A 17,209-nucleotide genomic window follows, 5' to 3' on the forward strand; every position below is an offset into this window, starting at 1 on the left:
TAACATATAGAGAACAAATCAAATTGTTTGATTTGTTTGATTTAAATGTGGGAAATTTTTATGGTTTATGATATATAGGTTTATGATATATAGAAATATTCAAAATGGGAAAAGGGGATAAATTGTTTATCCAAGGACGTACAGTTTGGGTGTATAGTAAGTAAAGGAGTTAAAGATGTACTGCTTAATATAATGGAGAATGCATATCTGTTTTAGATAGAGGAATTTAATAGAAGTAAGGGAAAAGGGACAGAGGGGGGGAAAGCTGTTGGAAGTCAACAAAAGGGGGGGAAAGGGAGGGGGTTAGAAATGAAAAATTTGGGGAAAATTGAATGTAATGTAAAAATAATAATATTCTAACCCAATAAAAATTTTTCTAAAAAAAAAAAAAAAAAACAAATTGAAATTTATTATATTTAGTAGACTGACAAGAATTCGTTATATGGATCACGATTCACGAATAACAAGCTGGTAACAAACCAGTTTGTGACATCTGAATACACTGTTGTATCTCGGCAAAGGTCCCATTTGGGTGCATGTAGCTAATTGAACAGTGATTTGGCTTTTGATCTATCAGTTGCAGTAAAACATAATACTTTATAATGCAGCCAGATATATCATAATGTTGCTGCACTGCTTGGGTTTAAAATGCATGTGTGAGTGTGGGTATCCATCATTCAACGTGATGCATTCAGTACAGGTGTGAAGCTGTACGTTGTGTCTGGTGTAGCCCATTCAGTGAATAGTCTTCGATACTAGAGCCACGTGACATGAGAACCCAGGTGTGCATTGGATCATAAACAGCAAGGTAAACCACCTTAAAGAATCCTTTGCAACTGGCACTTCTGTATAAATTATGCTGTGCTAAGGAGGAATACAAATGGCAGTTAACTGTAGGCAGGGACCCTTGTAGGCTTTGCAAATTGAACAAGGTCTGTAACTTTGGAAATTCTTAATTACACAAGCTTGTTGAAAGTGGAATAAAGCTTGCAAATTACACAGATAATGAAAATCTGCCAGCTCCATCGAGTATTGATGAAAGTATTAATAGCTTGAAGCTTGCATGCACCAACTTTACTTTTACTTACCCTGTCCTGGCTACAAAAATATGACTGTAGTGGGATAAGCTCTGGGTAGAGGAGTTGGGTCTGAAATCCCTTCCCAGATCTCTCTGGGTCAGTTTCTAGAAGACTTCCAGGAGAGGCTATACGGAAGATGCAAGGTGCTGCCATGACAAAGAAATTTGGGAAAGCTCCAGCATACATGTGATGGGTGTACTGTGCATAGACTCTTGGCCAGGATCCAGTGTTTACATAGCACAATCAAAATAAATGGAGCTTTACAGAGTGGCATAAAAAAGGCAAGAAGCTTACAGTCTAAATTTCAGTGGACACAAGCAGGAGAGGTAGAAAGGGATCTGTAAAAAGGAATTAATGTGATCTGTTTCCATTATGAAGGACTGTCTAAGTACATAATTTGAGGATCAGGATTTAAGATACATACATTTCTGATACTTGTGGAGACCTAAACTCTGGTTTTGGGTTTCATTTGGTGGTATTTTTCTGCTAACAGAAAGCCCTTTTCATCAGTTGAATTTTCCTGCCTTGCCCCTCTATCTGCAGCCCACTAAACTCCCTAAAACGCTGCTGTTTCTGGACAATGACCACTCCCCACCTCCGGAACTGCATGAGGGGATGAAGTGGACATCAGCCACAGGAGAGGGCACCAGCAAAAATCATCACTCCTCTTCTGTTAGAAGGAAATTGCTGCTGGAAATCCCTTGCCTCTAATCATTGCGGTTCTAATTGATACTTTACTTTTCCATAGGTGAGAAGCCACAACCTCTCAAGCTCTCCAAGAAAAGGAACTATGGCAGCGCATTCCATAATCACAGTATGGCCAGCCAGCAGGAGACCAGTTCCACGGTCCCCAACATCGACCCCAAGGAGGATCACAATTACAGCGCCAGCAGTGTGGCCTCACAGCGTTGTGCATCGTTGTCAAGTGTGTCTTCTCTGTCTTCCATCGATGAGGTGTATGAATTCGTCTCAGAGGCTAGCCGGGCTGGGAGCGATGGCAGCGAAGGGTTCCACAGCGAAGAGGACACGGATGGCGATGACGAAGAAGACGACCCCCTGGCGGACAGCGGTTATACCTCACAGCCGCGTGTTGCTCCTTCTGATAAGAGCCAGCCTCACAAGACAGCCCTGGAAGAGCTCTGTCAAGAAATAGACGAGGAACTGAAAGAGGCAGCTGGGTCACTGCTTCACTTAGCTGGGATCAGCACATGCCTAGGCTCCCTAATAAGTACTGCAAAGACCCATAACCAGAAACGAAGGAAAAAAGAATAATGACACCATGTGAAAGAAATATAGAGTGATAGATATAAAATGCATATTTTATTTTTTAGCGTGGCAATACTCCTCTACTTTTTACCCTTCACAAGGGAGATCAAAGCCATAAAAAGGACTTTTTTGTTTGTTTTTTATTTTTGCAGATTATAATTTTGGTGATTTTTTTTTAATTTAATTTTTTTTAATGAAAGGTGGCAGTGGTGGCTTTTAGGTATTGAGGAACTTATTTAATTGTGCAGTGCATGTGGGAAGGGGAAACCTAACTCCTCTCCACCAATAATTTAGAAAAGTTGGGTATTTATGATTTCCAGCAGAGTGGTTGGTTTCCCGCTAGTGACTCTGGTTGTATCATCTCATGCTAAACGTGAACATTTGCATCTTGCCTTACGTACAAGATCTTGTATACATCTTTGGTACAAGTGCAGCTTGAGGGATGCAGATGTGTCTCGTAATTGTGTAACATATGGGCAAGGTGGGAATGTGGAATTGTGCCCCTATCCGACCTCCAGGCCTACCTGATGTTCACAGATTAGGTTACAGGCCTCCTAGCCATCAAAATCAGGAAGTCAAGGTCAAGCAGATTGGACCTGTGTGTGTGTGTTACCTCCTGTACCCGTGTATTGATTCCACAGATCTTTGTGCTAAAGCAGCAGGATCTGAGTCCAGTGGCACTTTAGAGACTAGCAAGATTTTCAGCATGTAAGCTTTTGATATTCAAAGCTCCCGTCTTCAGATACCAGGTAGATCCTGAAAATCTTGTTTGTCTCTAGGGTGCCACTGGACTCAAATCCTGCTGTTCTGCTGCAGACCAACATGGCTATCTGCCTGAAACGTAGTTCTAAGGGAGGCACTTTCCTCAGATGGAAGGAGCCTTCCCCTGATTCAAGCCTCTTTCATTGACGTGTTCCTTCCATTTGAGGGGACGTGCTTCCGCTAGTGGAAAGGATCTTGGGGAACCTGCCCATGGATGCCTATTCCATCCAGCATATTGTTGCCAGAGTGGAGCATGTGATTCGGATAAGTGGGCGCAATCCCTGTCATTCACTGTCTTACTGTTCATGAACTTTGGGTCATTACCGCAGTGTTTCTGCTGGACTTTAGAAATTAGTGACATAGAAGCCATTCCTATGTTCTGTAGGGAGCATGACTTCCCAGCCTTGCTTTCCTTGTTGCGCCGCTGCTTCATGCGCAAAGAGACGGTGGTCCATGGTAACCTGAATAATATAAAACTGCCATCATGGATCACTTCCCAAGTTACGTTACTTGATACCCGACAGTATCGCATAGGGCGGGGGGGGGGGGGCGGAAACGGCACGTGTGAGCTTGAATATTTTTGAAAGAGAGTAGTTAGTTTCCCAGTTTCATTCACGTAGCATTTTCCTCCTGGATGTACCAAAAAATAAGAAGCTGGTTCCTTCTTTCACTTCTTTATTTTTTTAAGGTTGCTAACGTACACGTGTGTTTCTAAACCTAAGGTCACCCTTACTGTCTTGATACCTACATTAAGTGAAACATACTGAATGGCTGAATTATGAATTGTTATTTCAGAGACAACTTGAGCTTACATGTTCAGGTAGAGGGTCTGCGTGAGGGAGGGTGACGCTCTTCTGAGTTGAAGTAGCCAGCTGACTTTGGCCCAGTTCGTGCATCAAGGCTATTCCACGACACACTGCGGGTACAGCGTCACATACTGAGTGCCCTTCCACACAAAAACTCCTTTCCACATAGAAAACCAGATGTCAAAAAGGAAGGGTCCTGACCTAGCCTTCCTTTGACGGGCTAGATTTCTGTGTTAATCATGTTTATTTCATGGGGGAGCAGTTTGAAGTGGTGTGGCCCAGACATGATGAGGACTGGGCCAAATGAGTTCTCATGCTGTCTCAAAGTCCTGGCTATTTCTTTTTGACTTGCTGCATTCTTCCCTTTTGAACTGCACTAACCTAACTTACCTTGAAGAGCCAGTATCTAAAATACAGCCTTAAGGGGCACCATTTAAAGTGTGTGAACACATACGCCTGTTAGGCCACTGAAGGCGGTTATGACACACACTTTTCATTGCAGGTAGCTTCCATCTTTCTTGCATAAGAGTAACTTAGGGGGTGAAATTCTGACTCTTTTAAAATCAGTGGGGATTTTGCCAGTGACAACACAGCCAGGGATAGCGCTGTTCTCCATATTCATTATCTCAGCAACAACACATCCCTTGTCAATTTTCCAGTTGACCCAAGATCTCTGTAGTGGTTGAAATATGGCTGTACACAATGTACACACTGTCTTACAGTGCATGTGCTAGGAGATTGCAAATGTACTAGGAAATTGCAAAAAGAAACAGGCCCCTCTGTGAACAGTGGCTGAGGGAGCCTTGCATTTTCACATTTGCAGGTCCTTTTGATTGCAGGTGGGCTTGCGTGCTTGCAGTCTTAAAAAATAGTTGTGTTACCACCTGAGTGTGCCACAAGGTATGGTGCAAGCATCTTCTGCTTTGCATGTTCCAGTAGTGCAGTTGGAAATGAGATCATCAGTCTGCTGCTCAAGGGCAACCATGTAGTCCAGATTACCCTTTATCTCTTATTGCTTATATGGGTGTGTTTGGGTGGTAGTGGGGGGGACCAGTGAGCTGCCCAAGCACATGCAGTTTTTGAAATAAGCCATCTGTTGATGTTTCTTAAGGGGAATGTGGGAAATGGCATCCGAAAGGGGATTGTGATGTTTCCCGGCTAGTGAGTTTGCAGTACCCACTGGGCAGAATCCACCAGCAGCTTTTTCTGTGCAAGCCCCACTGAGATGAGGATGAGTCCCTGCAAGAAAGGTGCAGCTACGCTCTTGTGTAACTCCTTTTCCTCTCGAGGGGTACTTTCACAAGCAGTGTTTATGGATGGGGGCTTCAGGGGGCCATTGTGCCCTGTAATTCTGAGAATGAGTGTTTCGTAATGATCTAAGCATCAGTGTAAGCCACATCTTCCTGGTTTGGAGGGGCAGCTTGAAGTGTCATTGACACGTCGTACTATTCTCCTGTGGACTTGTAGTGCAAGAGCAAGGTTGCAAGCTGCTGCGAAAGCAAGTTTATCCCTGGGGAAGGGGGGGGGCTGCTCCAAATTACCGCAATCCAAACCAGGTTTTGCAAAGCAGATTGAAGCTAAAATCTGACCAGTAACAGAGATTCTCTGACTTATTTTTGAGGGACAAGTATTAGATGGTCAGGGTTTTGTTGGTTTTTTAAAAAAAAAATAACACTGCCTCTTCTTGAATACTGCCTTCTTTATACTCCTGTAGAAATCCTGCCACTGTAATCCTGTAGGCATTCTTACGAAATCCAATCCATTGGCCATGATCCAGCAAGCACAGCTGGGGCTTTCCTGTTACCAGCTCTGGAACAGTTTGCATTGGCAGTAAAGACAGCCGAGCCTGAAGGTAGTTTGTTTGATGGTAACTACCACTTATCCGATAATATCTGCAGATATTCTCCAGATGGGCTGGCGTTAAGATTCCAAGGCTCCATGTAGCATTTTGAGTATTTCAGAGCAAATCCTTGCTAAAACAATAGCAACTGTAAATGACTCCACCTTGTAATCACATTGCTAGTTCTAGACAAAAAAAAAAATCTTGAATGCATGGATGTTTGCACGCTCACCTGCTTGTACACGACTGTCTCCAATGTAAAGCTTAAATATGTTTGGTGCACATTCTGTATGTCTCTTGCTTCTCCTTTTCAACCCAAATGCTTTGACTGATTGGCCAAAACAATAATCTGCCTGCCTAAAGTGCTTTTAGACTGACTTCCCTTGTTTTGATATTGTTCCCAGAAGATCAGCCACAAGTCAGCATGGGTAAGGATTTACACCTATATCTACTTGTGAGTCAGACATAGGACCAGGTATGTGTGTGTATGCGTGTGTATGTTTTGACTGTGGGGATTAATTGGTGTATTTAATGGAAAAACAGGCAAGATGTTTTAGAAATAGTTACCAAGTGGTACAGAGCTTTGTAAAAAAAGTATCACTGAACAAAGCAGTAAAATGCAACCGAAACATAGTGGAAACGTCAGGCAGAAGCCAGAACCAAAAAATCTTGTAGATTAAAATGCTGGCTATAAATACAAATTTTATTTGCTATACAAGGAGGTTGCAGGGAAGGACATTCTGCTGTTGTGGGACCACCTATGAAAAAGGACTTGGTCCAGTGGCCTTAGATTCTACATCCCTAAAAGATGGTACTTGGAGCAAAGCCCCCGTGTCCTACTGCCTGGATAATTCATATGGGAGAGGAAATCCCTGCAGGTGTACTTCACCCAGGCCATGTAAGGCTCTTCTCCCATGCCTGAACTTACATATGGGGATAGGAATGTAAACTTGCCGTATCAGAATTTTCATGAGGGATGTCATTTGTGAGCCTCTCTCTTAAATGACAAAAGGTATGTGAAGTAGTGTCTGGCTCCTGCAGCTCAAAATTAATGTGAATTCTCTGCTCACCAATGGAAAGAGGCCTGTATGTTTTGTGCAAAACACAACTTTTAATTCCTGTATGTTGTTCCTGACCAGAGATGTCGACTCGCACTCACTAGCATTTGTCCAAAGTACATGTTTTAATAACTTGTGATTGTGAAATGTTTTTAAGCAATGCAAATAACAGGACTGCTGTATCTTTTTAAAAAGTATTTCTTTAGGTCTTGCATATCTTTGATGGTTGACAAGAACTAAATTTAGATCTTGCTAAAATGGGCCAGACTTGAAAATGAGGCTTCTTCCCTGAAACTTGAGTGTTCAGTCTTGTTGTCTTGCATCTGACTTGATAAGAGTTCTGTCTGAGGTCTCTTTCCCAACAGACATTGTGCACAATTATCTCTCTCTATGTGTCCTCCTTATATGAATGCAGTATTCAGTGTCAGTTCTAGAAAATGTGTAGTACTTGTTGGCATCGATAACAGTTTCCCTAATGATAATTTCTATAGTTTTCCACATATAATGGCAGAGCAATAAAAGCATTGTGGGAAGAGAAGCTGAGGAAAAAAAAACTCCACTTAAAATCCAGTATGAGGGCTGAAATGGCTGCAGGGCAAGAAGTCTGGCTCCCACAGCATTTAAGAGCCAGGCTGCACATTATACAGAATAGGATGGTAGAATTCTTCACTATACTGCTTCAGCCTACAGGTGGGAAGTAATACTTTAGCATTTCCTCCTATGGTTGAAGAAAAAAAACCCTCTGCACCTAGAAACTTAACCTATGGGGATTACTGTAGCCCCTTCCCTCATTTGGTGGTTTTCTGCATCCAGGGAGCTTTCAAAAATACAACCACAAAGACCCTTACCTTCATTTTGAAGTGTCTCAGTCCAGAGTTTTTTCTCATCTCGTACTGGGTGGTGTGTAGATCTGTAAGATGTCAGGAAGCAGGCCCTTCATGCCTTTTGAGACATTGATTCCCTTGCAAATGCCTTGTCACGGTCAATAAGGAAAGAGAACTCTTACAGCAACATTCCTGGAATGGTCAAAATGCAAATCTCCTGTCTACCATTCCCACAATGACTTTACAAAAGAATTGTATTGTCATGGAGTAGCAGTATTGTGTGAGTGGGTCTTCGCTCCCTACTTTCTCAGCATTAGAGGTTCACTACTCCCTATTGGCTGCTGTAGTCCACGTTCTAGCTTCACTGTCTATATTCCCACATAGCTGTACGTGTCTTCCTGTGGCCAAAATCCATCCAGAGCTCTGTCCTAGCATATAGATGAATCTTGAACGTTTTCTCCAACACACTCCTTCCCCTGTCACCACCTCCATAGTGAAATCCTTGCTTAGTTTGGCATCTGGTTAAGTCATGCGCAGACAGGACAGATAGCCAGATGATGGTGGTGTTGAACGGGGCCAGACATGCTTTGCTGACCCCTCCGCCCCCAAGACAGACTGGAGTGAACATAGGCTGGGCAGTCAACGTGGCTAGAATTGTAGTATTGTGGTGATGAGAACACTGAATTTTTGCAGGTTCTGTCTTTGCTAGCTAGCCCAAGCACCAAACCAAGGGCAATTGTTTTCTTTATTACAGAATATTAATGCCTTCCTAATTTGTTCAAAGGTGCTCATATTTCCAGGTATTTGTGTCTCCTTTGTGTCTTGATCTTTCTTCCTAATTAAGATGTAGATACACATACTGAAAACATAGGGTACTTTCAACAATCCTCTATTTCTCTCAGGAGTAGTTATATCTCTGAGTTATACCTGGAATATCTACAATATTTCTGTCTGTATTACACCACTCTTTAGTTAAATTCTTGAATTGGAGATAATCTGTGTCTTCACAAAAAGTAGATCTTCCTGTGGCTCTGCTTCTTTAGAGTTTGGGTGGGGAACTGCATGGTTGGATACTCTTTACATATTGAAAATGAGGGGGGTGGGGTTCAGGTGATGCTAGATCCCTTCTCCCTACTCTGTCTGCAGGGAATTCTTGGGGAGGGGGGAGAAGTGTGCAATTATCCAGTCCCCTACCTGTATTTAAAATAGTACAGTCTCTAAATGAGCATGCCACACCACTTTCTGAATATACAACTAAGCCCTTAATTACTGTTTTGTTTATGTTTTATGTAAGAAGGTAAGGAAGAGACAATTTTAGATCAAATATGTGCCTAGGTAAAGAGGATAAACAGAATTGTTTCCTGCAGCTAGATTTAGGGATTGATAACAGTGGCTAAATTCCTTTAAAGAAGAATTTACTATTGGGTAAGTGAAGGCGTTGCAATGGTTTACCAGTATTTCAAGGAGTACACCTTAAGAGGGGGAACTTGAAGTGTGACAGCACTGCTGCCATCAATGGCTTCCCCGTATCAATTGCTCTTCATAAAAAATGGGTCAGGCCCTTATATCCTGTTTCACTGACCCAACTCCACATATTTTTCACTGACCCAACTCCACATATTCCTTCAGCCACTGCTGAAGGAATGCATGTGTTGATGCAGGAATGAGGAGATTCTACATGATGTGGGGCAAACATTGATACAGGGTGCCACAGTTGCAGGCTCGTGTGAAGTGTAGGCTATGGCTTTGTTTCTGACTTCCCCTTCTGCTCACTTGATCCATAAGAACACAATCCTGCAGTGTGAGGTGGGAAAATAGCTGTTTATATAGTGCAACTCTGCTTATGCTGCATAAGAGCCAAACCTAGAGTTCTGCCCTTAATGTGATTTCAGGTTTATTTTGGTTTTTTAAGTTTTTTTTGGGGGGGGGGAGTTGGGAGGGTAAATCAGTTCATACCAAATTCTCATTTTAGTAGGTAGAGTATTAAATGAATCCAACTCTGTCCTGAAATAAACATGCAGAGGTTTCCGAGAGAGGGTTGCCCCTCCTTGAGATAAATACTGACACCAGTGCTGTGCAAATCTTTCTCTTTCATATTCCACAGCAAAATTATATCTTCTGTGAGAATTGCAGGCAATCCTTTATAGAAAGCCCAACTTTGAACTTGTTCATCTTTGTTTGGCCAAAGCAATAGCTTTGGTTAAAGCAAAGCACACCTCACTATGCTAATAGCGAGGTAGTCAAAATATTTATTGCAAAAGAAGAGTATTTTTTAAAATGTTGTACCTGTCATTTATTTAGAAAAGCACATTCTCCACAGCTAACTGCCAGTGCCAATAAAAGGTCTGTTTCATAAGTGTACATTTTTTCCAGACTTAAAGTGCATAATTTAAAAGTATTATGTTGCCATCTTATAGTGATATGAAATGTTTATAATTGCCAATTCATTGTGACTATTATTTATTTAAAACGTGAAAATTTGTAAGAATGCTTTCTGATCAAATTAGAGTTCTTTTGAAAAATTACTGTTAGCTTGGTTTTTTTTTAACCTGACATAGCATATGAGAGCCCCTTGGATTTCTTTAGAAAAACTCTGACAGTAGATTAATCACCAATTCTAACACTTCACCCCCCTTTCCCTGTTGAGTAGTTTTTGCCCGGTTTAAAGACAACTTTACAGATATTTTAGTTTTTGTATGCTAACCTCTATTAATTAAAATGTTTATGGAGTTTATTTTTACCAAAGAGATGCAATTCATTATGATAAAAGTATTTCAAAATAAACTTTTGTTTTATAACACTTTTGACTGATATCTTTTCTCTGCAATTTTATAGTCTACAGATTTTAATTCCAGGCTTGGAAGGATCCATTCTGGCAAACACGCATGACTTGGCTTGTTAGCTTTTGGCTGGTGGGCTACTTGTGGGACGAGGGAATGGCCTGTGGACAAGACCAGTACTGTTGCCCTTTCTTTCTCTGCTCTTCCTCGAATGTGCCAGGGAGAACTGAAAGAAGTCATTTCCTGTTCCTTGCTCATTTGTGTCTGGCAGAAAAGCATGTGGGAGGGAGTCTTCTATTTTGCATGCTCTTCTACTTCACTCCCCTTTGTCTTCTTTTACTACTTCCTTGCCAGGAAGATCCAGACAATCAGAAAGGTAAATGTGTGCCAGGAGAGAATTTTCCTTCTGAGCACTTTCAAGGACAGGGAGGGAAGAGTATTGAAGGACATCAGATGGGGAAGGAAGAGATTGATACAACTAAATGGGCCAGATTCCTCCCAGGGTTAATACTGGTTCTTGGCATTAATGGTTCATCCCTGCCCTCTGAGCTGGTTTAACTATTTGGAAAAATTATCCAGCAAGCATCCCAGCAGGCTTTCTGCTCCAGTAGCTGCAAACCAAAAATGTGATGAGAAGTGAGTTACTGAGGGCTCAGGTAAAGGGCTTCACCAACCTTGCTGCCAGTTCAGTGTTGTGGTTAAAAGCGGCAGGACTCTAATCTGAAGAACGGTTTGTTTCCCCACTCCTCTGCTTGAAGCCAGCAGGGTGACCTTGGGACAGTCACAGCTCCCTCAGAGCTCCTTCAGCCCGCCCACCTCACAGGGTGATTGTCGTGATGATGATAATAACATACTGTGTAAACTGCTCTTGAGTGTGGCATTAAGTTGGGTAGCATATAATTCAAATGTTGTTATTACTGTTGTTATTATATAATTCAAATGTTGTTATTACTGTTATTATTATCAGGTATTATTACTACCCGATGTCCTTTAAATTGGGGGTTGAACCCTGGTACCTTCCTCTGTTCCTGAGCCCTGGCCATCTAAAATGCAGCTTGGAAAGGTCAGCCAGAAATTGGAATGCGCTGCATTGCCACTGATGAGGGAACTCCAAAGATGGGTAGCTTGTCTGGTGTGTGCTCCCTAATCTCTGGCAGTTTTAGGACATGAGATTAGACACATACCAGGGAGTGTGCAGAACAAGGTATCCAATTCCACAACCAAACTAATTTATTGAGAGTCAGTTGAGTGGATTTGTGCAACTTCTGACGTATGCTGATCTGGTTGTATGATGTATCCAGCCACCGAAACACAACCTCTGCAAACCAGATTCTCAACATGAATTCAACCCGTTCTCAGTGTGTGGATTTAAGTGAACTGGCTTAGAAGTGTTATCAACTAGAGATATGTCCACTTTCACAGAGAATTGTCACTTCCTTAACTGGCATACTCAGATCAGCTGTTTTCAAGGACTAAAGGAAATGGTGCCTGCAAAAAGAAAATTGACAAAATTTTGCAGAGCGCTGTTACAAAATGAATGGTTTGTATTGTGTTGCCCCTGCTACTTATCTAGACATCTGTACTGATGTTTTAGGACAAGCAAGTAAGCATAGTTCCAGGGTGCCTGCTAACCCGAGTAGGTGCATCTACCACCTTCACAGCTATAGCTTATGCATGTATTTTCAGAAATATGCCCAACTGAGGTTAGTGGTGCTTTCTTATGCATGCATAGGATTATGTCCTTCACCTGTCCCATCTGCAAGAGCCTTGAGGTTCATGGCCAATATTCTTGAGATTATATTTGGACAATAGCAAAGAGTCTTCCAACCCTTTGCTAGAAATGGGGTATTTTACTACTCCTGACCTTGGATACACTGGCTAAAGGAAACTGGTACTTGGAGAAAGGTGCTGGTGATTTCTCTGGAGGGACAGGGCCGTAGGAATTCACAAGTTCTTAAGCTCTGAAGTTCTCTTATAATAATTTCCCCTGAGTTTGCTATAGTTGGAGGCAGAAGTAATTGTCAGGAAATCCCCCCCTCCAAAAAACTAGCAGTGTAATCTTCAATGAAAATGGTGAGCAAGCTTTAGAGTTACCCAGAACTCTTCATCAAGCTGAATGTTAAGTATAATACAAAAAAAGTAGGGGGAAGATTCTTGGATAGAATGGAAAAGAATCTCTGCCTGTGATCAATAGATGAGACCCTGAAAATCAAGCCATGATAGGTGCAAAAAAAAAAAAGTCGTTTTGTTGCCCCTAGGCAACTGGAACAGAGAAACAATGGCAAGTCCCCGTTTCAAAAATGTCCCAAACAGCTGCATTAAATGCTGCCTTTGTAATGATTTGGACCAGTTGTCAAATAGCATGATGTCATTCCCTCCCAATCATAACCTGTTTTCAGTGAGCAGAAGGTTGACTCTCTGGGGAAGTATCCAGTGAATGACAGCAGCATCCCATGCAGCAGTTGCTAGGCAACAGAGCCAGCTTTCGACAAGACCTAATTTTAACGGGTTTAACTCTAGAAGAGCCAGGACTGATAGGGCCTGGAATTCTTTCTGGCCTTTCCTCATGGGTATTCTAATATTTTGAAGGGTTGATTTGAGAAAAGAATATGGATAATCTTCCAGTATTATACTGCAAGCTAGAAAAATGTTTGTCATTATATTCAGTAGGGGGATTACTGAGAGTACTGTTGCATGGACTCCTAGAAAAGCTCAGAATCTCTCTGGATTCTGCACTCTCCTTTGGAGTATCCTGGTGAATGAATACACTGGCTCAGAGGGTAGGAGGCAGGGGCCCAATTTACGCCCTTCCAGTCCCCTCACCATAGCACTTTATTGCTTCCCATAGGAGTAAATGGGAGCTGTTTACTTCTATGCAGGCATGCAGGCACAGATCAAAAACCAGTGGAAGGTTAATAGACCCACTTTCTGTAACTTTATTTTTTCAAATTTTCAGTTTTCCTTGAATACAAATAACCATGAAACAAGAAACAAACCTTGGAACAGTCAGAAACAACAATGCAGTCAATATAACAAAGTACAAGCTCCGTGCAAAGGGTCTAACAAACAAAATAGACTCATAATATAGCTAAGAAACTAAAGGTATTCATATCATTATTAGGTATTTGGTTAGTGTCATATAAAAAGTTCAAAAGCAGCCATTGTGTAAAGAATGACAATTGATATTGAGGCGTATCGATAGAATGAAGATGGTCTGCAATTTTTTCCATGGTGAAAATATCTCATACCTTCCGAAAGGGCACTGATGCAGCTTTGGAAGTCTATCTGATTTCCAGCAGGAAGCTAGAAGCATTTTTGCTGTGGTACGTAACATAAATATTAAATTTTTTCGAACCTTTGGTATGGCAGGGTCTACCCACAGGCCAAGTAAAATTGTTTCCGGAGTCTTAGGCAGTTCATAATCCGTGATTTCTTTAATTTTTCTCGATATTAAGTCCCAGAAAGATTGGATAGACCCACTTTCTAGTGGTGGTAATCCTAATGGGGCTCACTTCTGCCCTCCTATAGTTGCTTCCTGATTTGCAGTCCATCTACTTTATTCTACATCTACTGGCAGCCATTGAAAACGAAGGTCCCCTTCTGTTTCTTGGTTATAACAAGATGACAAAAGATGGAAATAACTAGACTCCAGGAACAGATAATGTTGCATCAGAACAGTCCAGCAAAGTGAGAATGTTGTTCCCCCTGAAAAGAGAGAGAGTGAAAGCAGGAACATAGATCCCTTTTATTATTTTATTTATGTTATTTATAATCTATTTTTCTCACTGAGACTCTAAGCGGATGACACAATGTATGTAAGTCAATAGGATTGTTTTCAGAAATTTGAAAAACAAGCATAAATCCAAATACAAAGTGGAAACAAAACTAGCAATTTTTAAAAAGTATATAACCGTATTCAAGAACTCTTTGTTTATAAGATAGTTTCAGGTGAGTTGCTGTGTTATAGTACTAGAACAAACTTTTGAGTCCAGTAGCATTTGAAAGACCAACACATTTTCCAGGGTGTGTATAAGCTTTCATGAGTTAAAGTTCACTTTGTCAGAAGTATCTGATGAAGCGAGCTTTGACTTGCAAAGCTTATACCTTGGAAAATTTTGTTGGTTTTTCTGGTGTAGTGTGCTTAAGTTTTGTTTATAAGAATATTACCAAAACAGGGCCTGCTCTAGTCCTTTCCAGGGTGCTTTTCTCATGCTTCCTTCCTAGAAAAGCAGACCAGAAGAAAACACAGGAAGATTATCATTAAGACTTAACAAAAAATGCTTTTCCTTATGGGAAATGAATGCTTGTAAATAATTCAGTGGGACACACCCTCCTGATTAACCTTACAAAAATATATGCCTATAACCTAAGTGATAGGAATATAGTCAATGACTCATCTGTGTGCATAATATCTCACACGTAGACCTTATTGACTCGCTGCTGAATCAAGGGGGGAGGGTTCATAGCTCAATGACAGACTCACAGGCTGAAAGTTCTGGGATCAGTTCCTGTAGTGGTGGTGAGGATAATAATAACTGTGCTTATATACTGCTCTTCTAGGCAGATTAGAGCCCCACTTAGAGTGGTGAATAAAGTCTAGGGAGCTGGGGCTGAGAGGAGTGGATTACCCAGGGCCACCTACTGAGCTCATGGCAGTCGTGGGATTTGAACCAGTAGAGTGCAGATATGCATTCCAACCACTTAACCGGTATGCTACAGCAGCAGCTCTCATGATAACATTTACATTTACAATTTGGAGACATTTACTTACATTTATTTACATTTTACAGTGTTAAGGAACTGGTCGTTTGTGGACTTGATCATATGACTGTCTAGAAGAAGGCTTAAAGATTGCTGTACAAGTTGTTTCAGTTGCTGTTTGTACTAAAGCTGTTTTAAGCCCTTCTGGATCCAGAAATATTACCTTGAAAAGACACCTAGGTTGGAGTTGACTGCACTCAACTGGATGGACTAATGGTGACTATAAAAGGCAGCTTCATATGAATGTGTGACATGCCTCCACAGAGCAGTATTGTGCTTGAGGTGATACTAAATCTTGCTTGGTGCTAGATCTACAATGGCCCATTCACACAAGGAAGCCAATAATAAACATAGTGTGAGAATTGACGGAGAGAGTTTGCATTAAAAGGAGTGATATATGTGAGCTTTTTCAGTGGACCTCTTGTTCAGTATTCGAACTTGAGGGCATCTAATGAAAGTGATAGACAAAAGGAAGTCCTTCCATAATTAACTTCACTGCCATGCACTGCAGTGCTGGCCACTAGCTTAGATGGCTTCAAAAGGGAATTAGACACATTCAGAGAGGATAAGCCAGTCAGTGGCTATTAGCTTGGAAGAGGTATCCATGTTCAGAAGCAGTGTACTTCTAAGTATCAGTTGCTGAGGGGTGGGGGGAGTGACGAGGGGAGCCTTTGGCCTCTGTGCCTACCGTGGGCCTTCCAAGTATCTCCGGATTGGGCAAGAGGATTCATTGGTCTGATCCAACAGGGCTCTTTTTATGTTCTTCAGATGATAAGATGGACCAACAAGTTGTTGACACCTGTTTTAGCCACATTAAGAGCTTGGATCCTAAACCTTGCCTCCATTTGGGCAGCACCCATTGCCAACACAGAGGCCACAGCAGGCATTTTGAGCAGGCAAAAAGTGCACAGTGCTGAACAGACACAGCCCACAGTGGAAGGCCATCTCTGCAATAGATGTAGAGGAGCATAAGGAGAATGAAGGCATAGTATCCAAGCCAAGCCTTTTGTGGCAAGAAAGGAAATGGGTTGAGCTTCTGTTTCTTCTCTCTCGTGAGTATTTAGCCTGGGCATGGGCAGAGATACCAGCCTCTGGCATGGGCTGAAGGACAAGAGCCAAGCAGCCCTTGCCCATGGCTTGCATGCTTTGGGTCTGAGTGAGCTGGCCCAGTGAATTGAAGTCCAGCCCAGGAGTGGGAATTCTTTTTTTTTCTCTAAATTATATTTGTCTGTGTCCCTGTAAACCACTTTGAGTCCCCAGTGGGGAGAAATGCAGGATGGAAATGCCTCAAAAAAAAAAAAGAGTAAAATTTGAAATATTAGAAATGGGCTTGCACTGCAACATACTGATGTCCAGAAACACTTTTCTGTCAATGAATCTTGTGGCTGTACTCTTTCTTATGACGCAGACATACCAATATTTCCTGCAGCTAATGCACAAAAGTACAGTGATATGGCCACTGGGTTCAGGTAGCTGACTCAAGGTTGACTCAGCCTTCCATCCTTTCGAGGTCGGTAAAATGAGTACCCAGTTTCCTGGGGGTAAAGTGTAGATGACTGGGGAAGGCAATGGCAAACCACCTCGTAACAAAAGTCTGCCAAGAAAACATCGTGATGCAACATCCCCCCATGGGTCAGTAATGACTTGGTGCTTGCATGGGGAGTGCCTTTACCTTTTTTAATGGCCACTATGGTCACATACCCATCCAAAGTTCCTAGGTGCACAGTGGATGTTTACACTGATAGGTTCTCCGCAATGAATACCCCTCCATAAAGGTAAAGGTAAAGGTAGTCCCCTGTGCAAACACCGAGTCATTACTGACCCATGGGGGGACGTCACATCACGATGTTTTCTTGGCAGACTTTTTACGGTGTGGTTTGCCATTGCCTTCCCCAGTCATCTACACTTTACCCCCAGGAAACTGGGTACTCATTTTACCAACCTCGTAAGGATGGAAGGCTGAGTCAACCTTGAGCTGGATACCTGAACCCAGCTTCCGCCGGGATCAAACTCAGGTCATGAGCAGAGCTTGG

The 17,209-nt window shown here is 42.0% G+C and overlaps 1 protein-coding gene across 1 annotated transcript in view; it reads left to right on the forward strand.

The window, feature by feature from the left end:
• Positions 1 to 10,375, forward strand: part of FOXN2 (forkhead box N2) — a 69,647-nt gene extending 59,272 nt beyond the window's left edge. Inside the window, exon 6 of the mRNA XM_054985781.1 lies at positions 1,828 to 10,375. Within this exon, the coding sequence (XP_054841756.1) occupies positions 1,828 to 2,351 (524 nt within the window). The 3' untranslated portion in view covers positions 2,352 to 10,375. The remainder of the gene's footprint in view (positions 1 to 1,827) is intronic.
• The last annotated feature ends 6,834 nt before the right edge of the window (positions 10,376 to 17,209 follow it).

Source organism: Eublepharis macularius, chromosome 1 (genome assembly GCF_028583425.1).
Source record: "Eublepharis macularius isolate TG4126 chromosome 1, MPM_Emac_v1.0, whole genome shotgun sequence".
NCBI lineage: Eukaryota > Metazoa > Chordata > Lepidosauria > Squamata > Eublepharidae > Eublepharis > Eublepharis macularius.